A 27,870-nucleotide genomic window follows, 5' to 3' on the forward strand; every position below is an offset into this window, starting at 1 on the left:
AAAAGGCTTTGGCCAGTAACGAGCCCGGAGATTTCTGGGAAATGGAGTCCGGTGGGGCAGGGAGGCATGTGCGCATGACCGGAAGTGGCGCTATCCAGGCGCCGTCGCCTTTGGAGCGAGAGGCGGGTCTGCGGCCGCAGTTTCTGAGCTCACGCTGGTGGCAGGAGCCGGGAGCTTGCTCGCGTAGCTGGCAGCGGCTTTTTCACGTGGTGGTCTGCCTGAGACCGAGGCAGGTGCGCCACGGGCTCCCCAGCCGAGGCCTGGCTGTGGCTGGGGAGACAGTGAAAGACCCGGCTGGACAGGCCGGACCGGGCTCAGCACCGCAGGCTCAGACCCGGCCTTTAAGGGGACAGGCCTGAGAGAAGAGCCCAGAGCGGGGCTGGCGCTCAGAAAACTGCTGGGAGGCGGTGGCGCGAGGTGGGACCCAAATGTTGGAGGAAGGAGGTGAGACGGAGTGGTGGAGCGGTTTGTGGCTTCTAGCTTGTCCGCTAACAGTGCTGTGTGACCCAGATCAGAATTCGGCGGTCATCCTTTCCACAAGTGGTTGGGGGACGATCCTTTTTGTGGAATAAAGAATTCCGGGGTCAGAAAAGTTTGAGGAGCTCAGCCCTGGATCATTTCTGAGTGTCCTGTCCCTTACTCCGATCTGTTGATGGACCCATGGCATTAGAAAGTAGAGAGAAATGGGCCCTGGGAAAGAAAATGGGACTAACTCAGGGCCTCCTCTATTGCTTCTGATCTTCCAGCCCTCTTGAAGCATCAGGGATGTTCGGAATGGGCGCCCGTTGGCTTCACCTCATATTGAGGATGGGTTCAACCCAGTTGGATTGTGAAATCGTGGAGGATACTGGAGATTTAGAATCAGAAGGCTAGGATTCCTGTTTAAGCTCTGGGGTACCAGCCAGCTTTCTTAGCCTGTGTTTCTTCATGGAGGAAAAGGTAAAATAACGTTAACTACCTCGTTCACCTCTAAGAACTGTAAGCATCAACTAAAATGACGCTTTTGAAAGCACCTTTTTAAACTGAGATATCATTTACATGCATTCACTTTTAAAATGTACAATTAAGTAGCTTTTAGTATATTCACAAAGTTATGCAACCATCACCTTTTTTTTTTTGGCTGCGGCATGCAGGATCTTAGTTCCCCAACCAGGGATCCAACCCATGCCCCCTGCACGGGTCTTAACCACTAGACCACCGGGGAAGTCCATCACCATTATTTAATTCCAGAATATTTTCATCACCCCAGAAAGAAACTGGTATTACTCCACATTTTCCCTTCCTCCTAGTTCCTGGCAACCATTAATCTATTCAGTACTTTCTGTCCTCATGAATTTGCCTATTCTGGACATTTCAGGAAAATAGAATCATACAGCATTTGTGTCTGGCTTCTTTCACTTAGCATAACGTTTCAAGGTTCATCCATGTTGTAACATGAAGGAATCTACGTTTTATGGCTGAATAATAGTCCATTACATGGATTATACCATGTTACATTTATCTCTTCCTCAGTTGTTGGACATTTGGGTGGTTTCCAGTTTGGGCTATTATGAATAATCCCATAAACATGCATGCACAAGTTTTTGTGTGGATGTGTTTCCATTTTTCTAGGGTTTATATATACTTAGGGGAGGAATTATTGTATAACTCTGGTAACTTTGGTAACTCTGTTTAACTTTCTCAGGAACTGCCAGACTTGTGTTCCACAGTGGCTGCACCATTTTACATTCCCAGTAGTAATGTATGAGGATTTCAGTTTCTCTACATACTCATCAACACTTGTTTTTTTTCCATCTTTTTAATTTTAGCCATCTTGGTGTGAAGTGGTATCTCATAATGGTTTGATATGCATTTCTCCAATGACTGATGATGTTGAGCATCTTTTCATATACTTAATAGCTGTTTGTATCTTACTTAGAGAAATACCTATTCAAATCCATTGCCCATTTTTAAGTTGGGTTATTTGTCTTTCTTTGTTGAGTTTTTAATATAAAGAATTCTTTTTATATTTTGGATACTAGACCGTTAGAAGATATATGATTTGCAGATCTTTTCACTTTCTTGACAGTGTCCTTTAAAGCACAGAGTTTTTAATTTTTATGAAATCCAGTTTAGCTTTTCTTCTGTTGCATGTGCTTTTGGTATCATGTCTAAGAAACCCATTGCCTAATCAGAGGTCATAAAGATTTATATCTGTATTTTCCTCTAGAAGTTTTAGCTTTTACATTTAGGTCTTTGATCCATTTTGGGTTTTTATATATGATGTGAGGTAGGAGTCCAGCTTCATTCTTTTGCATGTAGATATCCAGTTGTCCCATCTCTATTTTTTTGAAAAGAAATTTAATTTCTTGGCACTCTTGTTGAAAATCAGTTGTCTATAAATGTATGGATTTATTTCTAGACTCTCAGTTCTTCTCCATTGATTTATATGTCTATCCTTATATCAGTTCCACACTATTTTAATTACTGTTGCTTTGTAGAAAGTTTAGATCTTCTGTAATTTCCTTGAACAATGTTTGGTAATTTTCAATGTAATGTCTTTCACTTTTTTTTCTTTTTTTTTGAGATTTGATGATTTTTTATTAAAGAAAAGTATCTAAATGGAAGCAAAAGTAACAGTATCCATAAAAATATTTGTTCTGAAATATTTACACATTAAAAAAACAAAGAATTAGGATTGAGAATAACATCCATTTATGAGAAATTGCTCTGAGCTTAACAGATACCTCAGTGTCTGTAGGGAATGATTTTCTCAATTAAAGACTTTATGGTCTACAGAGAAAGGTCAACTAGAGGTGTCAACAATTTTAAATCTATTACATATAAAATGCAGTGTTGAGGATGATGTGTGAAATTTAATTTTAAAAATTAAAAAATAATAACATTTTGAAAAAACAACTTTAAGAAGAATACTAGTGGCAAGAGATTAGAGGTAGATATGGCTAAGACAGTAAAGTAAATTAATCCATACCAAAATAAGTATCCTACCTATGTTATTTATACTTTTTTGCTTATAACATCAGTAATCAAACTCTTGCAGTTATTTTGTTCAGTTTATTCCTAGGTGTTTTGTTCTTTTAATGCTCTTGTAAATGGAATTTAAAATTTCATTTTTGGATTGTTCATTACTAGTGTATAGAGGTACAGTTGGAGAACTATTTATTCAATCCTTTGCCCATTTTTAATTGAGTTTTTTTTTATTGTATATTCATGTTGTATCCTGCAACCTTGCTGAACTTGTTTAGCTGTGATAGTTTTCTGTGGATTCCTTAGGATTTTCTGTATACAAAATCATGCCATTCACAAATACAGGTAGTTTAAATTCTTCCTTTCCAATCTGTATGCCTTTGGTTTGCTTGTTTGCTTGTTTTTGCCTAATTGCTCTGGCTAGAACTTCCAGTATAATACTGGTTAGAAGTGGCAAAAGCAGACATCCTTGTCTTGTTCTTGATCTTAGGGGAAAAGCATCAGTCTTTAGCTCTGGGTTTTTTGTAAATGCCTCTTTATCAAGTTGAGGAAGTTCTCTTCTGTTCCTAGTTTATTGGATGTGTTTTATCATGAAAGGTATCAGATTCTGTAAAATGGCCTTCTTGGAGTTCACTGAGATGATCATATGGGGTTTTTTTCCCCTTTATATTAATATAGTGTGTTATACAGATTGATTTTCATTTGTTGAACCAACCTTGCATTCCTGGGATGAATCCCACTTGGTCATTACCTCTTTTTTTGTTTAAGCAAATGTCTTAAATTTGCAGAGCCACTTTCTCCAAGGAACTTAATTGGTAATAGTTGTAAGCTGTATATTTACATGCTAAGCATTGTGTCAACTGCTTTGTCTGCATTTAAATCTTCACAGCAACTTTACATGGGATATTATCCTCATTTTACAGATGAGAAAAATGAGACTTAGAGAGGTTACATGATTTGTACACTGCTGGTAAGTGGTAGATCTGGAATACTTGAGAGTCTGTTACACTCTAATGCCTCCCTATGTTTGAGTCAATTGATGGAACTTCTGAGGTAGGAAGGGAAATTGGAAAATTTCTGTCCCATTGCAGGTCTGCAAATTCAGCCTCAGTGAGCCCTGGGACCTATAATATCATTTGAACACTCTCTTCAGAGTGAAAATTTGAGACTTTCTAGCTTGGTGAGATGTAAATTTTATGCCTCATTGCTTTCTTTCTCTTCCTCCAGAGCCACCTTCTCCAGATCCTGCCCTTCCCCAAGAGGAAGGCACAGAAGAGGAAGGAATGGCAGGTGGTCTCCTCACAGCTGGGCCCCAAGTAAGTTGGAAATTTACTCTGAAAGGCAGCCTCTTTTTTTTTTTTTTTTTTAATATTAAGGGTGTTTTTGGTTTTTAATTACAAAAGGAATTCATGTTCTTTGTAGAAAACCTGAAAAGTGTAGACAACATACCCCCCCAAAATTACACTTAATCCTACGAAGAAATAACACTTAACATTTTGATTTGTGTCCTTTTAGTCATATTCTTTTTTTTCTGTTTTCCCCAAATGGGTTTGTCCTGATTTGTAACCTTCTTTTTATTTACACTTAGTAGAATTTGATTAATATTTCCCCAATTTCATTAAGAGTATTCTACAGAATTATTTCTAATAAATTCCATTTCATAGTCCTTCTATGAGAGTAAGAGCTGTCTTCTCCCTTTCTTTTTCTTGACTAGACTAGGAATTGGTCTGTTTTCATTTTTCGAATGCCTGCTCTTGGATTTCCTCATCAGTTCTACTCTTTATTAACAAAATTTTCTGTGTTAGTTTTTTTGCTTCTGCTTTCCTTAGATTTATTTTAAAATTCACTTTTCAAAATCTCTTGAGTTGAATCCCCTAATTCATTTTCTTCCTGTTTTGTTCATATATGTTGAATATTTTTGGTGGTGGGTCTTTATTTTTTTAGAGATGCCAAAATTGTGACTTTGGTTTCTTGTCTGCACATTTAGCTGGGCTGTGCTCCATGCAGGCAAAGTTTGTCTCTTCTCCACACAAAACATCCAGGTATAGTGTGATTGCAGCTGTAGGATTTATGGCTCAACCTTATTAAATTACTCATTTCTTCCATACCTTTATTTTTTTTTTTTTTTTTTTTTGCGGTACGCGGGCCTCTCACTGTTGTGGCCTCTCCCGTTGTGGAGCACAGGCTCCGGACGTGCAAGCTCAGCGGCCGGGCCCAGCCGCTCTGCAGCATGTGGGATCTTCCTGGACGAGGGCACGAACCCATGTCCCCTGCATCTGCAGGCGGATTCTCAACCACTGCGCCACCAGGGAAGCCCCACCTTTATTTTTTGGTTTATTTTGTATTAACTCTGTTAACAACTAAGTTGTTTAACATCTCTTGTAGCTATATTTTAAATTTCTCCTTGTACTTCCTACAGTTTTTTCTTTATGAATTATATATTTGTTATTTGGTTCATGACCCTTACATCTTCATAATGGATTTTACTCTCTTGATTATTATAAAATGACCCAAATGTTTTAAATATTCCATCGTTTTTTAAAATGACCCTCTTTGTCCCGTTTAGTGCATTTCTCAGTGTGAAGGATGTATTGGAAGGACAGGTAAAATTAGAAATCAGGAAACTAGTTATGAATTGGGAAACGATGGTGGCTTAAAGCAAGGCAGTGGCAGGGGCATGGAGAGAAATGCATGAATTCTCATGATATTGAGGAGGAAGAATGAATATGCAGTTGACATGTGGGGAGCTGCAAGAAAGGGGAAGATAGCACCCAGTTGTCTGACATGGCCAACTAGGTGACTGGAGGTACCATTTCCTAAGCTGAAAATAGGCAAAGACCCCCTTGCCTCCATGCCTTTGTTCCTGATGCCTCCGTTGCCTTGGACATCCTTCTCTTTCTCCATCTGAGGAACCTGCTCCTTGAAGGCCAGGTTGCCCTCCATCTATGATTCCTCCTCTGTTATCCTAGCAACTAATCTGTCCATCTCTTTGACACATTATTACAGGTGGTTGCATACGTGCTGGCTCTCCTGCTGTACTGTGTGATGTCTGAGTAAGCAGGAATATTTATTAAATGTTCTGAAAACATTAATCATTCACATTTCTTTGCTAATTTGCAGCTGATTCCTTCTTGCATAAACTCACACATTCTAATTTTGTTTTTTCTCTATTGGCGCTTTTAATTCCCAAGCACCTGTTAGTTCTGCCCAATTACTGCTCATATATATACATAGTTTCTTCTATTTATGTATAAAGTCTACTGGAGTTATAAAACATGTGAAGACAAGAGAGACTGCATTTTATTTATTTTTGTGCATCAATATCCAATATAGTGTTAGGCACATAAGAAGTGATCAATAAATGCTTTTCTGGAACTATCCTGAGTCTTTTCAAAGACCCTTTGTAGGCCCGCTAACCAACACACCCAAAGCTGCCAACCTCCCCACCCCCTCGTATTCTAAGGCCACTGGGCAAGAAGGAATATGCTTGTTGTTTCAGGGATCCACACCTTTCAACAGTGTGACTGTAGCTTTTACCCAGAAGGGATGGAGGCAGTTGGCCCCTACTCCGAGGGACAGGTTCAAGAAAGGGATGCCAGAAAAGTCCAGAAACCTGGTCCTACTGGGTAAGGAAACCATTTAAAATGCAGAATTTGTTCAGTTCTGAAAATGTTTTACTTCCAGTGTCGAGTGATCCTGAGTGGCTCTGCTGCACCAGAGGGATAGTGTTTGTTCCTCCTCATTCCCTAGTGAAAGATCTCTGCATTCTGGTTTGGGAAATAGGCAGTTTCATTTTGTTCCCCCCGAGGCTGCACCTCCCCGTTTTCTTATTTCCCAGGAAGGGTGGGGTAGCCTTCAGGCCAGTTCCTCCATAGTCACTAAGTTCCCAACTTCTTAAGTATCTGGCTTTATGGGCTTGCTTAGCTCCCTGGCTTGACCCCTCTTTGAGGCTGTTACTTTAGCTCTTTTCAGAAATGCTCTACTAAGACCTTGGCACCGTATCTATCTTATTTACTGCTGTGTCCCCTAGTGCCTGGTACCAAGTCAGTGCTCAATAAATATTTGTTGAATGAATGAAGTGAATGACCCATTTCCACTCCCCTCAGTTCTGGGAGGCTATTTATACTTAGTACAGATCTCTAAACCCCACTTTTTTCCCCCTTAAATAGGACTTCCAGTCTCCCAGCCTGGTATGAACTCCCAGTTGGAACAAAGGGAAGGTTCATGGATGCTAGAGAGAGAAGGCCTAAGGAGTACCTGTTCAGGTAAGTGAGCAAGCACTAAGCCAGTCAGAGTCTCGGGAGCAAAAGCCCCTTTGAAACATGCGTTAGTGCATTTGAGTATTTTAACGACTGGTGAGGTAGCTATTATTATCCCTGTTTTATAGATGAGGAAAATAAAACTGAGAAAGGCTAACTCACTGGTTCAGAGCCTCACAGCTAGAAAGCGGCGAGGCTGGGGTTTGAAGCAACAACAGTCAGACTCCAAAGCCCTCTATTCCACGCTGTCTACTCAGCCTCCCAGGCTGGGAGGCATTTGGGAGCACTGGTGGTATTGCTGGCCTCTGGGAAATGAGAGTCATCTTTGCTGGCCTAGCACATTCCCTGCTTCGGGTTCACCTCACTGAGGATCTCAAGTACCCACCTTTAGCCGTGCTTCAGCTGTGACACCTACTGCTGCTCCCCTCTCTGACTAACCCTTTATTGGATTCTGCACCCACACCCTTTCTCTCCCTCGTCATGGCCATGCTGGAATTTTCTGAAGGGCTGATACTAAGAAACTTAGGGAAAACGAGCAAGAGAAACCATGGTTTCTGCCTTTATCTCTTGCTACTCATCTAAGGCTGCTCACTCCACCCCCACCTTCATATTTCAGCCCTTGCAAATGTCTGACCTCTGGCAGGGCCTGTGGTTCCAGCCACTTCTGATATTTTGAAACTTAAAGCATCAGAGGTACAATGAACTTAACAACTTTAAAGTGACAAAATTTTAAATTTTTCTAAAAATGCGGTCTAATGCTTTATATCTTTTATGGTTGCTGTAGGACAATGAAAACAAAGCCTCTGGCTTACTTTGTGCACGGTTCATCTGAACTCTCTTCACATTTTATCCTCTTTCTAAGCAGCCTATCACATGTCACCTCAGCCCTTGTAACTCTGGGCACCACTCACACTTGCTGAAATACTTCCCTTTACCAGGAGCCTCACTGCCTGCTGCTTCCTTCTCCCAAACCCCCTGCTTCCCAGCACAGCATACTTGTTATGCAGGACCTTTAACCTGAATCGAGAGAACCCTGTGTGGAACCTTGGGAATTGAATAGAGTGTTCTGTGGCAATAACTCATCTTTCTGGGAAAAGATTTCATCACCGTCTCAGAGGGGTTCAGGATCCTATAAAGGTTACTGAAAAAGATTCAAATCACCATGTCACTAGAAACAGAAATTGGGAAAAGGTGTTACCACAAAGGATCTGTGCCCTGAGGTCTTAGCGTAGAGTATTAGGGTGGAAGCAGCTTTGGATGTGGACCCATGAAAGACGCATCCAGGTCCTGGCTTGCTACATATTAACTACATGGATTCACAGTAAACCACTAAATTGTGGTCGTCTGTTTCTATATCTGAAAAAATGTAGATAATAAAACCTGTCTCACTCTTTGACAAACTTATTTGAAAAAAAGTTGTTGACAATGTAGGGCGGTATTAATTCTGTAATAGTGAAGTAGCTGGAGGAAAGTTTTAAATCTGGCTATTAGAGTAACTAAAACACTGCTCCTGTGATGTCGCACCTCTGCTCTGAGACCCACCGAGCATCCTGGGCATCGCTGTGCCTCCTGGGCTGGTTTCAGAGCTATTCTATCCCACCCCTCCCACCGTGACAGACCCAGGTCTTCGACCTGCCTTTGCCTCACTGCGTGGTACATGCCTGGCGTTGTTTTAGCTACTGGAGGTGCAACAGAGAACAAGATGTAGGCCCTGCTTACATCCTAGTGAGGAACGTAGATAAAGCAAGTAAACAAAATAACTGATACAATATTGGATGGTGATGAGTACTGTAAGAAAGGGGAATATGGGTGGGGTGGGGGCTCTCCTAGATCGGATGGACAGGGAAGACCACTTTGAGGAGGTGACACTGGAGCTGAGATCTGAAGGAAAAGAATGAGCCAGTCGTGTAAGTATCCGGAGGAGGAACATTCTGGGCCACACCACGTGTTGAGGCTTTGAGTTGGGAATAAGTTAGACTTGTGTTAGGATGAGAAGAGCCTAGGACTCAGTAAACAAGAGGGAAGGTGCTGGGCAGGGGTCAGACCATGTAAGGCTTAGAGGCCATGGGAGGCGTTCAGGTTTTATTCAAATAGGAAGATAGGAAGCCATTGAGGGTTTTGAGCAGGGAAGGGATAATATTTGTGTTTGAAAAGATAACATGTGTGGAGACTAGACTTTCAGTGTTCAAGACTAGAAGCAGGGAGATCAGTTAGGACATTCCAGTGAGAGGATGGTGGCGGCTGAGGAGGATGATTCAGGACATACTTGGGTGTTAAAGCCAGCATGACTTGCTAGTGGACTGGATGTGAGGCAAAGAGACATTAAGGATGACCCTGGCCTGAGCAGTTGGGTAAATGGGAAGACTGACAAAGACACTGGCTTGAAAGGGAAAATCAGCGGTTCTGTTTTGGGTATATTCAGTTTCGAACATAATTAGACCGTCTTATACAGGAGCCAGCACCCATGCCCCCTGTAGTGGAAGCGTAGAGTCCTAACCACTGGACCACCAGGGAATTCCCCGCATAGTCTTCTTAATTGCTTTTTTCTCCTACTGCTTCTTTTGTTGTCGCTTTTCTTCTCCTTTCCATCTTTTACTCAGATAGATGGTCAGTTTTTGAGAGCTGTAAGACCAAATACCAAGTAACATAGAGATACCCTCAACCCGAAACAGGGACTTCGGTGCTCTTAGTAGACTGGGCTTTGAATGCATGTGCAACTTAGAGGGAAACCTGCTTAATGGGAAACCATTTAATATGATTTACAAGGAAAAGGTCCAAGATAATAACAAGCACTCATATAACACTTGCTATTCCTCAGGTATCATTCTGGGTCCTTTGTGTTTTAGCTCATTTAGTCCTCTTAATAATTCTGGAAGAGAGCTACATTCACAAATAATAAATCCAAGGCATAGTAATTTGCCCAGAGTCACACAGCTAGTAAGAGGTTGAACCCAGATTTGAAACCAGGCAGTCTGGGTCAAGATTCTGTATAGAAATTCAAATAAAGCATACCTAAAACTAACCTGCTGTTTTCGTAAATAAGGTAGAAACAGGAAGAATCTTTTCAGGAAAATTGACCCTTGTGAAAAGAAGCTCCATAGCCTTCTCTAAAACTTCACTCCCTTAGCTATAAGCCTCTATGAAGGAGACAGAGAGAGATGTCTGGGACCATTGGGTTCACTTAGTTTTAATACTTTGCAAATATTATACATTAATTCACACTTTAAGGTTTTCTCTTAAAATGAATGAGGTCCCAAAGGGGATTAAGAATCAGTAACTCTTTTTAAAAATATCACCCACCCCCATCCATATTATAAAAGCAATGTTATTCTTTTTAAAATAACTTTTTTTCTAATAAAAATAAGTTCATTTGAAGTTTAGAAAATAAAAAAGAAAATCAAGATCTCCTGTCATCCCACCACACAGAGGTATTACCTTCAATCTTCGTATTACAAAAAGCAGCATTTTCTAAAATTAACAGTATGTAATTTTACATATTTCTTCTTTCACCTAACAGCATGTTGTTTATTTTTATCACTGCTTAGTCCTTGAAAGCAAGGTTTTTATAACTTTTATTATAAAAATAATAGTCACTGGAGAACATCAGAAAATACAGATAAGCATTGAAGAAAATAAAAACTACCCCTGCCTAATCCCACAAGCCAAAGACAACACAGCTTATCTTCACATTGTATAACTTGCCAGTGTTTTTTCAATAAATACCTTTCTACAAAAGGAATTATAATGTACAGATTTCAAACATGACTTATAACTGCTGAACAGTGTCCCTTGATTGGCTATACTATAGTCATTCCTCGTTATTAAACATTTAGGTATTTGCTTTTCATTTGACAAATGATGCAGTGTTGACAACTGATGTTAATGCAGGTGAAGTGGAATTCTGTGTCAGCATTTTAAGGACTCTTGACACATGCAGCCAGATTACTCTCCAGAAAGCCTGTCCATTTATGCAGCCGCACCAGTGTGTGAGATATCCCAAATGCTGCACTCTTAACAACACTCTAGAATTAACCTTTTTTTTTTTTTTGAAATCTTGCTGATATGATAGGTGAAAACATTCATCCTGCTGGCATCAGTCATCAGCTTTTTTAAGTGAATTGTTCAAACCTGGTAATAGCAGGTTGCCCAAAACCACACCAAGAATTGTGACTAAGAAGACAGCTTAAGACAACCCAGTACTTGGCAAAAGCACAGGAGAGGAGTGTCAGAAAGAAAGGAGAGGAGTGCACCTGAGGCAGGTTCAGGATAAACTTCTGCTGTTTAGGAAAGGGAGCAAAGAGTGCTCATGTCTCTGAAAAGCTTTCTGATCATTGTGGTTATAACAGAAACATCCTGGGTGGAAGGGGGTGGAAGCATCGAACCTGTCCCACATAAGAGCTCAGCCAGACTCCTTCAGCCTTTTGTCTTTCTTTCACCAAAAGAATCTTTAAAATTGCTTTTGTAAATATTCTTCAGATTGGAAGATTGTATCTGAATCACCACCTGAACAAGACATTTCTGAAGAATCATTCCAAGACCCAAGTGTAGAGATGCCCTCTGGGGAGTCAGATCACAGGAACAGTGAACTGGGGAAGAGCTTCAATCTGAGACCAGTTCTTTCTCCACAGCAGAGAGTTCCTACAGAAGTGAGACCCCATAAATGTGAAACACACACAGAGAGCTTCAGGAAGAATTCAGATATAATTAAACCTCACAGAGCGAAGCCGTACATATGTAATGAATGTGGCAAAGCCTTCAGTTACTGTTCTTCCCTTTCTCAGCACCAGAAGAGCCACACTGGGGAGAAGCCATATGAGTGCAATGAATGCAGGAAGGCCTTCAGCCAGAGCTCATCTCTTACTCAGCACCAGAGGATTCACACCGGAGAGAAACCTTATAAATGCAGTGAATGTGGAAGAGCCTTCAGCCAGAATGCAAACCTTACAAAACACCAGCGAACTCATACCGGAGAAAAGCCTTACAAATGTAGTGAGTGTGAGAAAGCGTTCAGTGACTGTTCAGCCCTTGTTCAGCATCAGAGAATTCACACTGGAGAGAAGCCTTATGAATGCAGTGACTGTGGGAAGGCCTTCCGCCACAGTGCAAATCTTACAAACCACCAGCGGACTCATACAGGGGAGAAGCCCTACAAGTGCAGCGAATGTGGGAAAGCCTTCAGCTACTGTGCGGCATTTATTCAGCACCAGAGAATCCATACAGGGGAGAAACCCTACAAATGTAATGCATGTGGGAAGGCCTTCAGCCAGAGTGCAAACCTCACAAACCACCAGAGGACTCACACTGGAGAGAAACCCTACAAGTGCAGTGAGTGCGGGAAGGCCTTCAGCCAAAGCACAAACCTTATAATCCACCAAAAGACCCACACTGGGGAGAAGCCTTATAAATGTAATGAATGTGGGAAATTCTTCAGTGAGAGCTCAGCCCTTATTCGACATCATATAATTCACACAGGAGAAAAACCCTATGAGTGCAATGAGTGTGGAAAGGCATTTAACCAGAGCTCATCCCTTAGTCAGCATCAGAAAATTCACACTGGTGTGAAACCTTATGAATGTAGTGAGTGTGGGAAGGCCTTCAGGTGTAGTTCAGCTTTCGTTAGACATCAGAGACTCCATGCTGGAGAGTAACTGGGAACATAACCAAAGTGGATGGGGACCTGACAGGTAATTTGAAGGCATCTGGGGACATCTGACTTTAAGTCTAGCTCAGAGCCACATGCAAAAGCACCTTTAATAAATAGTCACTATTTTACATGTTGCTTCTGGAAGGTCTCAGGTGCTCTCTTCTTTCTCAACATCTTCTTAGACAACCCAACCCCAATTACACTGCTTTAAAGATTTACCTTTAATTCAGTGGTAAAAGCACTCCAGAAACGATTTATAAAGAATGAGTGAAAGACTTCGTTCCTACTTATAAGGCCAGGTATTTTGGCAGTGGTGTGGTCGTAGTAGTCTCTGCTTGAATGAGGGCTGTTGCAACAGGAGAATCAAGAACATTAGCCGGGAACGAGTATTCCCCATAGTGGGGCCACTGAGGTTTAAGATTTGGGGGAGTGAATTCAAGTGAGGAAGGGGATTCTAGAGCCAGCTGTTACTAGAACGGGGCTGGGGGAGGGATGCTGAATCTAGACACAGCTGCACACAACCTGCACTTTCTGAGCTGCTCAAGTGCTCTATTCTAGTTCCTGCTGTCAAGAAAAGACCGAGGAAGGACAGTGAGGTTGAGGGTGCAGGAAGAAGCTAATGAAATCCCTCAGCAAGGCACATACCTGTAAACGGAGTTCCTAAGGGAGGGAAGGCTAACAAACCTGGGGCAACGTGACGGCAGCACATTGTGCTTTGCTTTCCCTGGCTCAGAGGCAGGCGAGTCATTTTTACTTTCCCCTCTTCCTGACAGTTGAGTATCTTTTAAATTAAGCTCTTTAGCCCGTTGGCCTGCTTTCTCCCTTGCACCCAACTGGTGTAGATCTCATCTCAGCACTTATAAACTGCTGTGAGCTTACTTGGTTTTTGGTTAGGTAAGGCTGATTTGAGACTCCCCATTACTGGTCTACTGTAAGGTAAGCTGGTTATACCCTCAGCCATCACCCAAGGCCTCTAGCTTTGATTCCTTGATGACTTGCCACGTGCCCTGGAATGTTCCTCACTCCAGCAATCTCAGGCAGTCCTTTCCACTAAAGCAGTTTTCCACCCCTGCTTGCACCTGTGATTAAAAACCACCTAAACCACCATTACCAAATGGGACAGCCAAGTGGCTAATCGCAGGGAAACGAAGTTCTTGGTGCCATCATTCCCAACTCCCTTTAGGCTAGTCCCCAGAAGCCCCTTCCAGGTGGTACTTCAGGCTGCTCGGGTAGCTTTGTCTCAGTGTCCAGGTGTTTGAGGTTCATTCATTGCATATCAAATAAGGTGAAAGTGAGTGATGAGCTCTAGAAACTCAAAAGGAACAGAACTAAGAAAAAGACAAGGGAGAGGCTTAGGAAAGGTGAAAGCGTTCATTAGAAAATAGTCTGTGACTGGTTTAAAGCAAACCAGGGTAGGTCTAGGAGCTGCTAATTAACTACAGAAGAGGACTCATAAAGGTCAGGTTCTTTGGTTGTCCCATCAGTGGTTCTGAACAACAGCTGTACACTGGAATGGAGAGTAAAGCCTTGAATCATGGGCCCTGGGCCCAGAACCCACCAAATGATTAAACTGGTTTGGGAGGAAGAGCTGCTTCCCTGGGTGTTTATTATGTTTAATTCCCCAAGTTTTCTTTCTGACCAAGAACTTTTTCTTGAGGAGCTCCATGAATGTGTCTCCAAAAAGCAGACTTCCTTTCTAGGTATCTTCTGAGCTAGTCCCATACAGGACAGAAATGTGTTGTCCACAGATTGCTGCTTCATCCCCAGATTCTGTCACCCTGGCCTCAATGACCACCATTTGACCACAAAGCCTAGGCTCCCCCAAGAAGAGGCCACATCAGAAAGTCCACTGCTTGTCAAATAACCCTTTATTATTTTTCTTTGCAGTTCTTAACTCTGTGGAAAAGAAAAAAAAAAACCCTCTCAGTAATAGGACAAAAAAACCTTATCTCCCAACCCCACTATTGAGCACTTACAGAATTTTCCACCTTTTCCCCAAGGATACATTAGCTTCCCCTCCAGTTTTCACCCTAATTTTAAGCAAATCAATGCATAAGTCACTTACAGCTGGACATTCCACTGCACCACTGTTGATGTCATCTATGATGTCGTGAGGGTGGCGGCCATCAACATTGCAGCCCACAGACTGGGCGGTCCCCAGGATCTCTTTAATGGTTCCTATAATTAAGAAAAGGTAGAATCAGAGGGCCTGTCGTCCCCCACAATCCTCAGATACCAGTGGGGAAATACAGGCAAGGAGAGGAAAAACTTTTATGGAATACAGGAATAATCATCACTGCTCCCCTAATCCAAAATTCATAGCTCCATATATTTAAAAGCTCTGAATGCAAAAATGTCCACAGGTCCTATGATACCCAGATTCTTTCAAACCCAGAAAGACACCACACCCCAATTTCAGGTCTTGCAGAATAAAGTCCCCTCTAAGTGGGAAAATGCCACTAAGTGAATACATTCTGCGTGACAATTAAGGTGGCCCCATACTGTTTTGTTCTTACCAGAGAGTTCTCTAGCTAAAGATCGATGCCGCATCTGTCGGGCAATGCTGACAATCTCATCAAAAGTGATGTTTCCACTGTGCTTAACTGCAGAAAATAAACAGCAAAAGCTTTTTACCACCTCAGGCCAGAGCAGAGCAGACCAGTCAGTCCTCCCTCATCCATTTCTAACCTGTTCCCATGCTTTCGGCACAGAGTCATCCACATGAAGAACAACCCTGTTTCCTAAGCTGGGGTTTAGTATCAGCTCACCACTGGATTGCACCAGCCAACAGAAAACTGGTCAGGTGCAGTGGCGGGTGGCTAGGGACAAAGTCAAGTCTTTGCTAACCTTAAGTGGAAGGGACTGTTTTGAAGAGGAGAAAAAACATGCTGAAGTGACTGAGGTTGATTAAAGCTGTCCATAGGGTCTGTCATCCAGCTAAGAAGCTGCTCTTTCTTGATTACTGGTTATCGTAAGTTTCTTCACCCTGCCTGAACATGTCCCTCCTGCAAGCATTGAGTGGGATCTGTTCCACACCAGGGATTGGGGAGAGCCACATGGCACTTCTTGGCAGTGCCTAGCTCTGTAACAGCTTAACAAATACCTGTGCCATCCCTAGGTTTCATTAAAGGGAGCACGTGCAGCTGTGTATCAAACACTGGGCACACAATACCACTCACATACTACCAGGGAAAAAGCCACTCACTGTTTTTCTGCTTCTTTCTGTCTCTTGGCGGTTCCTTGAGGGCTTTGATGATCAGGGCAGAGGCAGAAGGTACCACCTCAATCTGCAGAAGAGATTCTCAATGGGAATAATATACCCTACCCCACCCTCCAATGAGAACAACTAATACTACCATGCACCTTGGCTCTCAGAATCCATGGGGCCAGATGCCACATTTACTGTACATTCAGGTTAATTTTCCAACCTGAAACACGTCCTACCCCAGCAAACATAAGTGATTTACCCACTGTCTCAAAAGTGAGAAGAGTTAATATCTGACCCATGCTCTCAAAAGCCTTCCCCACAGATAAAATTGCTCTTACCTCACCACTGGTGGCAGGTGACCATGTGAGCAAAAAACCTTCCTCCCAGCAATCCCTACCTCTGCCCTCCCTCAAACCAAGTACCTGGGCCTGTCGGTTCTGAATGGTCAGTTTCACTGTAATCCTCAGACCCTTCCAATCACCAGTTGCCTTGGCGATGTCATCACCAACTTTTTTTGGAGACTGCAGAAATAAAAGGTATATGATCACACCAGGCCCCACATGGAAGCAGTCTGGAAATCTGCCCGGTCCTCCTCACTTGGCAGCACAAGCAAGCTGTTTGAAACACGTTTAACTTTGCCTGCCCAATCGAGGCACGGCTATCACCATACTAAACTGGAAAACTGAGGCTGCAGGTTTAGTTGGTCCAGGGCTGTAAACTGGAGGTTCAAGGCCACAATGGGACCAGGGCCCTTATCTACCTACCCTCTCCTAAGGACCTATGTGGTAATTTTCAACTCTCTTATATCTGAATCACCGGGGGTCTCTTTAAAGACACCAGGTCCTTGTGTCTGACCAACCCTAGTCAGTCTGTGGGGATGAGGTCTGGGCATTTGCCCCTTTACAATTCCCTAAACAGGAGAGATGTCCAGTGAGTGCCGGCTGAGCTAAGGGACAAGGAAGAGTAATGATAACACTGCTTAAGCAAAACCATGGTGGGAGAGCTTTTCAGACAGGAGACCACTGCTCAAGGAATAAAGGCCTGATTATATTCATGAAAAAGGAAGTTCAGTAAAGAGTATAAAATGGAGGAAAAAGCAGGTAAATAAGTCTGATCCTAGGTAAAGCTAATCATATTAACCAGTAGGTTCAGAGCAGAGCTGTTTATACAAGCTACTGTAACATTCACCGAGATCTTCATGTCACACCCCATTTTATCTTCCCAGCAGCCATATGCCCATCTCCCTAGGAAACAGGCCAAGTAGGCAATGCAGTGTCACTAAGCCACTCTTGACTTCAAAAACCTCTATCCCGTCTCTCAGGGACACAAAGAGCAGCAGCTAAGAGGCACTGGAAAGTTACAGGTTCAAGGTACCAGGTTCCATCTTTACCTACAACCTTTCTGTGACGGCTAGTGCCAGTTCAGGCCTAGCTGGGGATGGCAATCGCTCACTGTCAGGGGCACCTCAGGCACAATCGTGTTTGCACAAGCCAGAGTCGAACTCTGCTCTCCGCATACAAAAAGCGCCCCTCCACAAGAATGACTTACCAGACCCAGGGGGCCGATCTTGGGGGCCAGGGCAGACGTGGCACCGACTTCCCCACCGGTGCACCTCAGGTACACTGGGAGAAAGAAAGGATCAGTGCCTCCGCAAGGGGAGCCCCCAAGTCACAGCCCTCCCAACGCATCTTTCCGGGCCTGGCCACACCACCTTCAGCCTCTTTTCAAAACAGCCCCAAGAGGGCTTCCCTGGTGGCGCAGTGGTTGAGAGTCCGCCTGCCGATGCAAGGGACATGGGTTCGTGCCCCGGTCCGGGAAGATCCCACATGCCGCAGAGCGGCTGGGCCCGTGAGTCATGGCTGCCGAGCCTGCGCGTCTGGAGCCTGTTCTCCGCAACGAGAGAGGCCACAACGGTGGGAGGCCCGCGTACGGCAAAAAAAAAAAAAAAAAATTAAAAGAAAAAAAAACACAGCCCCAAGAACCTCGGGGGGAGCGAGGCAGGACACCCCTCCCCGCAAGGCGTGGACCGCTCCAAGCGCCACGTGGGACAGCGGCCTTCCGCTTGGCTACCGCTGCAGAGGCCCACACCGCACCGGCGTGGAGGAAGCCCCGGACGCCGACCAACGCAGCCTAGGAGGACGTGCCCGGAGACAAACCTTACCCTAAGGGTGGGGGCTGCAAAGCCGCCACAGGTCGTCCGGTCCTGCCCCCCCCATCTACACGTAGGGAAGCTGAGGCCCAGAAAGCGGGTCGGCCAGGACCACACAGCGCCCCGAACGCAGCACCAGAGGGCCAGCCTCTAGGGAGCAGCGGCTCTAAAACCCGCCGTGGGAAAGGCAATTGCGGCGGAGGCCGCAAGCCGGACGGAACGCGGGGAGGGATGCGCCATCCCGAAGCCCCGGCCACATCTAAAGCACGCACCGACTTTGATCTCGTTGGGGTCGAACTTAGGCGGCATGGTGGAGGCGGCTGGTGTCGGATGAACCCGGATTCGGGACGACCGAAGAAAGTTGCACCTTAGCCTCCTCCGAGCCGAAAACCGAAAGACCGGAAGATGGGGCACTTGCGCCGGTTAAAGTCCTGAAAGCGCGGCTCTCGCGAGAACTGCCGTCTCCGCCCCATCTTGCAGCGACGCCCTTGGTGCCATATTGCTTGTGGGCAGGCACCTAAGGCTGAAGGCTGGAGAAGGAGGCACCGCGGTGAGCTGCAGCTAGGGGTTCTGAAGCGGGGTTCGGGGCAGTTCTCCCGGGGGAGGCAGACAACAGAGCGCTGCTCCCGAGATCTCAGGCTCCGTTGCTGCCCATTCTCCCTGAGGGTCACGCTATAGTCCCTGTCACTCTATCCCAGAACCCCGCCCCTCTCCTGCGGTTCCGCACCAGCGTTCCGAGACCCCACGGCCACGGCAGTCCCCTACCCCCTTCTAATTCCCTCGTGATGTGGGCATTTTAGCTATTAAAACAATTTTATTAGAGTCTAAATCCGGTCCAACTCTTAATTCTAAGATTCTGCGGTCTTCGGTCTCAGACTTCGTCATCCTGGTCTGCATGACTTTCGGAGATTCTGAGTTTTGGTCCCCAGTTCCTGCGTTTGGAGGAGAGCAGACTGTGGCTCCGCCGGGCCCGTGCCGGGTGGTCTGTCACCCGGCGTCCATGACCAAGACCTGCGAGTGATCGGCCTGCCTTGAGGTCCACCAGAGGGAACGAACGTCGGAGACCTGTGTATCCGCAAAGCAAGGTTGGGCACTGCCCACCCCAGCCAGGGGAGGAGGGTGTGGCTCTTCCTATCTGGGCTGGACGTCGGGGGAGGGGATGGATGAGGCGTGGACATCCGGGAGCAGGTCGGGAAGAGCTGATCTTCTAGGAGGAATGGAGGAGAGGAGGCCGTTGGGGAGGAGGTGAGGGAAAGTTAGTCATTGGGGAGCAGGCGGATAAGAGCTGGTCATCAGGGAGAGATGGGGAGGGCTGTTTTTAGATCGTTCCCCATCCCTGCAGACAGGTGGGGTGACAAGAGGAGGCTGAGCCAGCTCTGCAGGCTTGGCCAGCTCCCCAGACAGCCTTCACCTCTATAGGCAGGGACCTGTGATCTCTACGCCACCCCTTGAGGAATGGGTGTGTGTCTTCTTCAACTGCATCTTCTCCCTGGCCCCTTTCTCCCTAGATCCTTCAGCTGTAGTAGGCCCTGAATAAATGTTTGTTAGATGTGTGGTGCTACGTGGTTAACATTTATTGGGCACTCATCATGTGCCAGGTACTGTGCTATGGGCTTTGCAAATATGGAAATCACTGGATCCAAATAGAACCAGGTGTTGGTAACATTACTCACACTTTACAGATGAGGAGACTGAGGCTCAGAGAGGTGAACCAAGCGGACACGGTTGATGGGTGACAGATCTGGGATTCAAAACCAGTTAAACAAAGAAAAAACAAAAGAAGAAAAAAAATTCTATTTCATCCCAAAGCCCATGCTGTTAACCATAAGCTTCCCTGTATGGTTACTTCCTGGCCCATCGCTGTCCCATATCAAATCTGGTATTTTCTGGTACCAGGCAGGCAGTGAGCACCTGGCTTCTGAGTTCAGGACGGTATACTTAATGTGTGCTAAGTTACTGAAGCACCACGGAGTTGGGCAGACACCACAGGATCGGGACTTGAAAGAGCAGAGTTCCAGGCTGGTTTTGCTGCGATCCAGGCTGTATGACCCGATCGCTGAACTTGATGAGCATCCGTTTTGTTACTAGAAAGAGGGCTGTGGTGAGAATCAAATGGAATAATAACTGTGAGAGTGGCAAGATGCCTGAGGATTGCTGTTGAGCTTTTATTTAGCTCCAAAATCTCTTTGGTCATGATGTAGTTGAGTTCCCCAGGGTCAAGGTCAGGGCTGGCTAAAGCCATGCAGTGTTTGGTTTGCTGATGCCACTCTGATAGTCTTTCAGGGCCTACAAGGGATTCATCAGCCAAGTCTGTTAGAGTCCTCAAGGAGCATCCTTGGGAAGGACCTGAGGAAACTTCTCCAAGTCAACCCCCTTGTCTAACGTGGAGGAGAGATGGGGGCCCACAGTGGGGAAAGGGTATGCCAGGGTCTCACAGTGGGTCAGGGGCAAATGTGGGCTCAAACCCAGGCCATCTGGCTTGCTGTTGCGCTCTTTCCACATACTGCTGCTTATTTTTAGTCAACAAAGAACAGAGTGTTGAGCACCTACTGTGCCAGGCTCAAGGCATGGACTGATGGTCAAGATGGACACAGCCCCTGCCCACAAGGAACTTACAGTCCCGCAGATCAGCTACATGCTCTGTGTTACTGTGCTACCTGTCCTGGGTGTTGGGGACCTGTGACAGAGTCCCCAGGCCCTAACTTCTCTCCTGTGCCCTAGTGTTGTGAAGATCGCTCTAGGAAAAAGGAAGGATGCCACTCTTCTTCCGGAAGCGGAAACCCAGTGAGGAGGCTCGGAAACGGCTGGAGTACCAGATGTGTCTGGTGAGGGAAAATGGATTTCCTCTGAGCCCATCCCCATCACCACCTCTGCCCCATGCAACAGGGCTCCACACTGCAGTTGCCCTCCATAAGCCGATCACACTTCTCATTACTCGCTCACGCTCTTCCCTGCTGGACCTCAAGCCCCATTAAAGCAGAGATCATTGGTCCACCTTCAAAATGGACTCGTGGAACCGGATGGTGTCTGTGATCTCTTGAAGCCCCTTAATCCTATGTCTCTTTGCCTGATTTGTCCACTCTGGAAGGATGGACCCTCTTTTTTTAACTGTTTTTATCCCTAGGCAAAAGAAGCTGGGGCAGATGACATTCTTGACATCTCTAAATGTGAGCTCTCAGAGGTAAACTGGGGTGGTGGTTTGCCTGTGAATTTTTGTCTGCCCTTCTTTCTTAGATCACGTGTCCCTAGGAAAGCTAGATGTGGACTGAGGCTTTTAAAAGGCCAGAAGCTGCTGTCAAGAGGTGTTTCCTTAGGTTTTGTTCTTGTCCGAGAGAATTGAGATGATCTTCTGGCTTCAGCATAGTCTTTAAGAGTCACAGAGTCTAGAAAATGTACTCGTGGATTCCTAGGGCACTGGGAGAGCCTGGGATTCTCTGCCAAGCACCAGAGATCTTTCTTTTGCCTCTCATAGCGTTCCTGTTGGGGGTGAGGTGGGTGGGTGGGCAGGTAGTCACCCGATAGCTGATTGCAAGGGAGGGCTGACCACCCGAGCAGCGTTCCTCCCAGCTTTCCCCAGGCTTAGACTTATTCACCTCCTGCCCCATCTCTCCCCAACGCGTGTGCCACTCAGAACACAAGTTAAAAACTGGCAGGAGGGGAGGCACTGATCCTTCTTTATCTTATCTTAGATTCCATTTGGGGCTTTTGCAACATGCAAAGTTCTGCAGAAGAAGGTGAGACAGATCTTCATTTTCAGAGAATTATTTATTGCTTGTTTGCTTGTTTGAAATCAGGTGGGAATTCTAGGAGTTGTCTTCCTTGCACAGACATCCCCCTTCTCTCTGAATCGCACCCTTTCAGTCTGCAGCAGGTGTGTTCACAGGAGAGCAGGCTTTGGCATCAGGCAGCCCTGGCTTTGTAGTCCTGGCTTTGCCCCTCCTGAATTGGGCAACTTCCTTAGGCTCTTACATCTCAGTTTCTTCATCTGAGAAGACATCTGAAATGAAGACATTCGTAGTTCTACTCTCGCAGAGCTTTTATTAGAATTACAAGTGAGGTATGTAGGCAGGTAGAAAGAGAGATAAATGCCCCAAGTATAATGCCTGCCACATAGTAGACACTGAGTAACCGCATTGTTATTAATAATAAAAACTACGGGACTTCCCTGGTGGCGCAGTGGTTAAGAATCCACCTGCCAATGCAGGGGACATGGGTTCGGGCCCTGGTCGGGGAAGATCCTACATGCTGCAGAGCACCTAAGCCCGTGCACCACAACTACTGCGCCTGCGCTCTAGAGCCCGTGAGCCATAACTACTGAGTCGGCGAGCCACAACTACTGAAGCCCACGTGCCTAGAGCCCATGCTCTGTAGCAAGAGAAGCCACCGCAATGAGAAGCCTACGCACCTCAACGAAGAGTAGCCCCCGCTTGACACAACTAGAGAAAGCCCACGTGTAGCAACGAAGACCCAATGTGACCAAAAATAAATAAATAAATAAATTTATTTATGTATTTAAATAATAATAATAAAAACTACACTCATTTCATTCTGGTCACCCAGGGGAGATTAAGAGTGGAATGAATGATTTTTCAGAAAGGCATTGCAGACTTGAATGCAGGTAGGTAAGAGTATTCTGAATGAAGTATCTAAGTGAAGGTAGGTCAAATGTGTTCCATACCAAGAGTAGTGAGCTCCTCGACACCGGCAGTGTCCACGCAGGGGTTGCCGCCTAACAAAAACAGCAATAGATGACTCGGATTGGACCACGTGCCAGCCCTGGGCTAAGTGGTTTTTGTCTGTTAGCTTGTTAATCATCAATGGCAGCCCTCAGACAGGAATTTATGATTCTCTGTTTTCCACAAGAAGATACTGAAGCTGAGGGAGGTTAAGATCAGGTCAGCTGCACGGGGATCCCTTCCCGGGATGGAAGGTAGAATTAGACCTCTAAGGTCCCTTTCACCCTGGAAACTCCAGATTTTAAGGTCATCTGGTTCCACTTTTGGAGACATCCCTTGTGACATCTGCAAGAGCGGAGAACCGGGCAGGGCGGGGCCGCTGGCAGCCTGAGCTGAGCTGGCTGCCCCGCCTCCAGCCTCCCTCCCTGCTGCTCTTCTTCAGCCTAACATGTCAAAAATCTTTTCCACACAGGTGTTGATTGTCCACACGAATCACCTCACTTCCCTGCTTCCTAAATCCTGCAGCCTCCTGAGTCTCGCCACCATCAAGGTACTGGGGCCCTTCTCCCAGGCGTCAGGGACTCTGCGTGGTGTTCCAGGTGGTAGCCAGCATCCCCGCTCCCTTCACGCGTCCTCTGTCAGAGTTTATGCCAGACGTGCCTAGTGTCACGGGGACTCTGGGGTTTAGTCAGCATGGTTTATCGGGCACCTTGTCTGTGCTTTGTGTGGGGTGCACTTGCAAAGAGAAGCAGCCCCAGCCCTGCCCTTAGGGAGCTAGGTGGAAAGGCAAACCATAAGCTCATAGCAAGTGAGCTGGCAGAGAGCAGGGAGACCAATGGGCCCAAACAGGAAGGAATAGGAGAGACACCAGGTGTTGTGTGGTCAGTGCGTGAAAGCTTGGTGAGCTGGGGCACCTCCCTCCTGACCGTCAGCTCCTGCAGGACAAGGACTGGGATATAGCCACAGTATATGTGAGGTGAGACCCCAGGGTGGTTCCACAGGAACATAAGCTGTGGCAGTGGGTATACACACTGGGAGAAGAGGCCGGCGGCACAGGCATCAAGGTGGTTTCTGTGGCTCTTGATGGTGTGCAGGGATTAGGGGTCGTTTTTACTTCTCTTCATTTTTCTGGTCCAACGTGCATTATTTTTATAATCAGAAAAAACATTAAAAAACGTTTATGTTTATGTATATATTTCATATATATGCATTTTATAGTACGTATGTGCACGCACAGACATATCTATATATCCTATTTTTTGCTCATTTTCATTGTTAAAAACATTAGGGAATACAGTTAAGCATAAGGAAAAACATACAATTTCACACTCTAGGGAACTACTATCAATATTTTATTGCATATTTGGTAGTATTTTACTATGCAAATATGTATTTATACCATGAGGCGTTTTTAACGTGAATATCTATGCATACTCTTTCATAGCTAGCTTTTTTCACTCAACAGTAAAAATAAATATTTGATAAATAAGAGAATGAAGTGGTATGATACTTTTAGAAAGGAAATGAGATGGAATGATCATTTAGTTGGGGAGGAAGGGTCGGTGCTCCTGCTTTCAACACCAGAGGCGTGGGGCACCCCTGCCCAACCTCACCCTTGTCTCTCCGGAGCCTGAAATCAGAGGGCCTTTCTCAGCTGGTGACTTCTAGGTGTTAAACTTGTTCCCCTTCCGCAGGTTCTGGATCTTCATGATAATCAGCTGACAGCCCTTCCTGATGATATAGGGCAGCTGACAGCCCTCCAGGTATGGCTTCAGGAAACAGAAAACCCACCTCTGACCACCTAAGTAAGAAATGGCAGCCACACAGACCTGGAATGTTCTGGTCGCACTCTTTCTAGCCAGGGCTGCACTTGGTGCCACCGGCTCCTCCCCCTTTGCCCTTGAGATGCCCAGTGATGGCGTCAACATAGCAGTCTGGGCTGTGGGCATCTCTCCACCATGTTTTTGGCATGTGCTTTTGGGATTTCATCATGAGCTTCCGCAACTTTAAAGAAAAAGAGCGCCCAGAGAGTCTACCTTTTCCAGATGATGAGTTCAGCACTCTGACTCACCGCCTCACTTCTGCTCCTTGTCAGCGGCAGCCCCTGCATTTACGGAGCGTTCCCTGCATGCCAGCACCAAGCTAAGCGTTGCGCTTGCGCTGTTGGCTGATTGATTCCTCACAGCCACTCTGCGAGGCAGGTGTTAGCATCATCCCCGGTTCACAGAGGAAGCCGCGCCGTCCTTCACACTCAGATTAAAATCCCTTCTCTTCACTGTGCCCCATCAGACCCTGTACGCTGGGCCCTCCTGTCTTCCCAGCCTCCTTTCCTTCTCTCTCCCCTCCACTGTCTGCACTCAACTCCTAAAACCCTCCGGCCCTCTGCGCCCCACCCCCGGCAGGGCCTTTCCACAAGGCTCTTCCTCCTGCCCGAGTAGCTCTTCCTCCGTCTCAACCCAAATGTCCCTGCGAATCCTCCCCGACCCCCCTCATCCAGGTGGATCCATCTTGTTCGCCTGTCTCAACCCGCGTATTTCCCTGAAAGCACTGATTGCAGTCTGTAATCACTAGTTATGCTCAGCTGGCTCCCCTCCCGAACTGTCGTCTCTGTGCGGGCAGCGTCCTCACCTAGCGCACTGCCTCCCACGTGGAGGAAACTCAAGATGACTTGAATGAACTACCCTGCGAGGTGGGTGCTGTTATCACTTTTACGGGTCCAGAGGGACGACTGTAACTTGCCCAGGGTCACGTGGAGAACGTGTGGCTCAATAGTAGTAACTGCCCCACTGAGAGAGCCACGATGAATACCAGGGTGCAGGATCTTTGGGGAATTGTTTACGTATGTATTTTTGTAGAATTGCTGCATTCACTGTTTTGTAACCTTTGGATACCTGATAATAACTCGTAACCATCCTTTGGTTCATCAAATATTCATCTGCCACATTATTTTTAACGTGCTTCCCTTTCCATCGTATCTATTTTTAATGGCTTCCTCGTGTGTCATCCTGTCAGCCTCGCTCATCTCATGATGCCACATCCTGGAGGGAGTGTGCCCTTCGGGATCCAGCGAGCCCGGGTTTCAATCCTGGCACCACCAGCTGCCGGCCTTGAAGCCTTGGCCAGACCCCATTGCCTTTATGCAGCTCAGCTTCCTTCTGCTAACACTGGGATAACTAGGCCTCAACACACGCTGCCTCACCTGGATCCCTGAATCTGCTCGTCCCCTTCTTCCTCCCGCCCTGATTGTGGGACCATTGTTGGCTATTTTGTGGTCAATATAAATGATACAACCTCAGCAAGAACTAGGTTCAAAGTCTGGCTTTGCCCTCCTGGACACATGACTTCACCGCCCTGAGCCTCAGTTTTCCCATCTCTCAAATTTGATCATAACAATCTTTATCTTCCTCACAGGGCTGTCAGGAGATAAAGAGGTGTGTGTGGTGCCCAGATGATGCCCGGCCTGAAGCAGGGTAGACACTGTTGTCTGTGTGTGCGCGTTCTCATGCCATTTTCCCCTCTTTCTTAGGTCTTGAATGTGGAAAGGAACCAACTGACGTATCTCCCGCGTTCCATTGGGAACCTGATCCAGCTCCAGACCCTCAACGTGAAAGGTAGGGGCCAGGAAGCCCTGTCCGTGTGACCCTTGGTCAGCTCTGGGCTGACCCAACCGGCATCCACAGGGTGCTCCTCCTGAGAACCATTGAGCACGAGGGCAGCCAGCCCCCAGGTGTCACTCTAAACTGTCTGACTTCCTGTTTAGTCCATCTGTCTTCATGGTAACCAGAGACAGGGCATCTGGAGGGTTCCTGTGACTCCTCCGAGCCAGGGCCTCACAGGGAGGAGGGCAGACGATGTTGACAGCTAGGCCCCGAGGCCCAGTCACTGGTGTTTAGAATGTGGTGGACTGACTGGGCAAGAGTGATTCTGAATAGCGCTTCCCGCCACTGAAGAGCACCTCCAAATTCAGCGGTGCCATGAGCCTCATGACAAGTCCCTGAGGTAGGGAGAGGACGGAGATCTTATCCCCAATTTACACATGAGGAAAACGAGGCTCAGAGAGCAGTGACTTGCTCCAGACCACCCAGTGCGATAGTGACACGGCCGAGATTCTAATGCGTGCCTCCCCCAGCTCTTTCATTTCTTTTTGGCCTTAAGCACTTTCTGTACAGAATGCCCCAGTTTACCTGTTTGTAACATATAAATAATGATAAAAATAACGGTACCCAACTTACTAATCACTTACTATGTGATAGGCACTGTGCTGAGCACCTCATATGCATAATCTCATTGAATCCCTCAATATTCCTATGAGGCCAAATAGTATTACCATCCGCATTTTACAGATGAGGAAACTGTGGTCCAGGGAGGTCATCAGTTTTCCACAGTCACTCAGCTGATTAAGTGGTGGAATGGGAACTTGAACCCAGGTCACTGAAACTCCACTGCCATGTTTTTCCTTATGGAGCCTCAGGTTCCAGGCCCTGGCACGTGCCCCAGGCTCAGAGGGGGGCACCCTCCTCCCTGGGTCCTCGCGGGAGTCAGGCAGGAAGATGGTGAAGGGTTTTGGGGTGCTGAGCTGTGCCATTGGGATCCCTCCAGACAACAGGCTGAAGGAGCTTCCAGACACCTTGGGGGAGCTTCGGAGCCTGCGTACTCTCGACATCAGTGAAAGCGAGATTCAGAGGTTGCCGCAGATGCTGGCGCACGTTCGAACCCTGGAGGTAGGTGGGGAGATGTTCTCACCTGGGGTCCTACCTGGCCTTCCCACCGCTCCCTTCCCACACTCCTGGAGGCCTGCCCTGGTCGCAGGGTGCTGGGGTCACAGAGGTCTCAACATCCTCAGGGCCTCACAGAGCCTGAAGTGTGAACCGTTGTAATTATGTGACTTTTGCTGCCATGATGGAAGCAGGAAAACAGATTTCTGGAGTGAAGAGATAATGCCAAGTCCTGATGGGGTTAATTAACAT

At 46.2% G+C, this 27,870-nt stretch overlaps 3 protein-coding genes across 8 annotated transcripts in view; 2 read left to right on the plus strand and 1 right to left on the minus strand.

The window, feature by feature from the left end:
• ZNF79 (zinc finger protein 79) lies at positions 1-14,585 on the plus strand. 4 transcript variants are annotated; one of them, XM_079925750.1, is made up of 6 exons: positions 1-444; positions 747-939; positions 4,195-4,283; positions 6,467-6,593; positions 7,137-7,232; positions 11,703-14,585. In XM_079925750.1, exons 3-6 carry the CDS (start codon positions 4,251-4,253, stop codon positions 12,872-12,874), a joined length of 1,428 nt encoding a protein of 475 aa, XP_079781876.1. In that variant the 5' UTR covers positions 1-444; positions 747-939; positions 4,195-4,250; the 3' UTR covers positions 12,875-14,585. The 4 variants fall into 4 exon arrangements, with proteins under 4 accessions (XP_079781876.1, XP_079781877.1, XP_079781875.1 ...); XM_079925751.1 differs by lacking the exon at positions 747-939 and adding an exon at positions 5,974-6,020; XM_079925749.1 differs by lacking the exon at positions 747-939.
• A 138-nt stretch (positions 14,586-14,723) lies between these two features.
• RPL12 (ribosomal protein L12) lies at positions 14,724-18,658 on the minus strand. Its single transcript, XM_079925753.1, has 7 exons — positions 18,500-18,658; positions 17,627-17,700; positions 16,501-16,599; positions 16,076-16,157; positions 15,387-15,473; positions 14,936-15,048; positions 14,724-14,766 (listed from the first exon to the last, which is right to left on the minus strand). The coding sequence occupies exons 1-7, from the start codon at positions 18,534-18,536 to the stop codon at positions 14,761-14,763; spliced, it is 498 nt and encodes a 165-aa protein (XP_079781879.1). The 5' UTR covers positions 18,537-18,658; the 3' UTR covers positions 14,724-14,760.
• Positions 18,659-18,737: 79 nt separating this feature from the next.
• The window catches only part of LRSAM1 (leucine rich repeat and sterile alpha motif containing 1), a 46,385-nt gene continuing 37,252 nt past the window's right edge, over positions 18,738-27,870 (plus strand). For 2 of the 3 annotated variants that reach the window (XR_013829094.1, XM_079926716.1), the window contains exons 1-9: positions 18,738-18,777; positions 19,081-19,312; positions 20,949-21,052; positions 21,352-21,408; positions 21,917-21,961; positions 23,376-23,453; positions 24,598-24,666; positions 26,430-26,514; positions 27,503-27,624. Coding sequence is in view for 2 of the 3 variants with exons in the window: in XM_079926716.1 (XP_079782842.1) it covers positions 20,981-21,052; positions 21,352-21,408; positions 21,917-21,961; positions 23,376-23,453; positions 24,598-24,666; positions 26,430-26,514; positions 27,503-27,624 (528 nt within the window). In the remaining variant the exon portion in view is untranslated. The remainder of the gene's footprint in view (positions 18,778-19,080; positions 19,313-20,948; positions 21,053-21,351; positions 21,409-21,916; positions 21,962-23,375; positions 23,454-24,597; positions 24,667-26,429; positions 26,515-27,502; positions 27,625-27,870) is intronic. The other variant, XM_079926717.1, reaches the window with a different exon arrangement.

This window comes from Stenella coeruleoalba (assembly GCF_951394435.1).
Source record: "Stenella coeruleoalba genome assembly, chromosome: 7".
NCBI classification, from domain to species: Eukaryota; Metazoa; Chordata; class Mammalia; order Artiodactyla; family Delphinidae; genus Stenella; species Stenella coeruleoalba.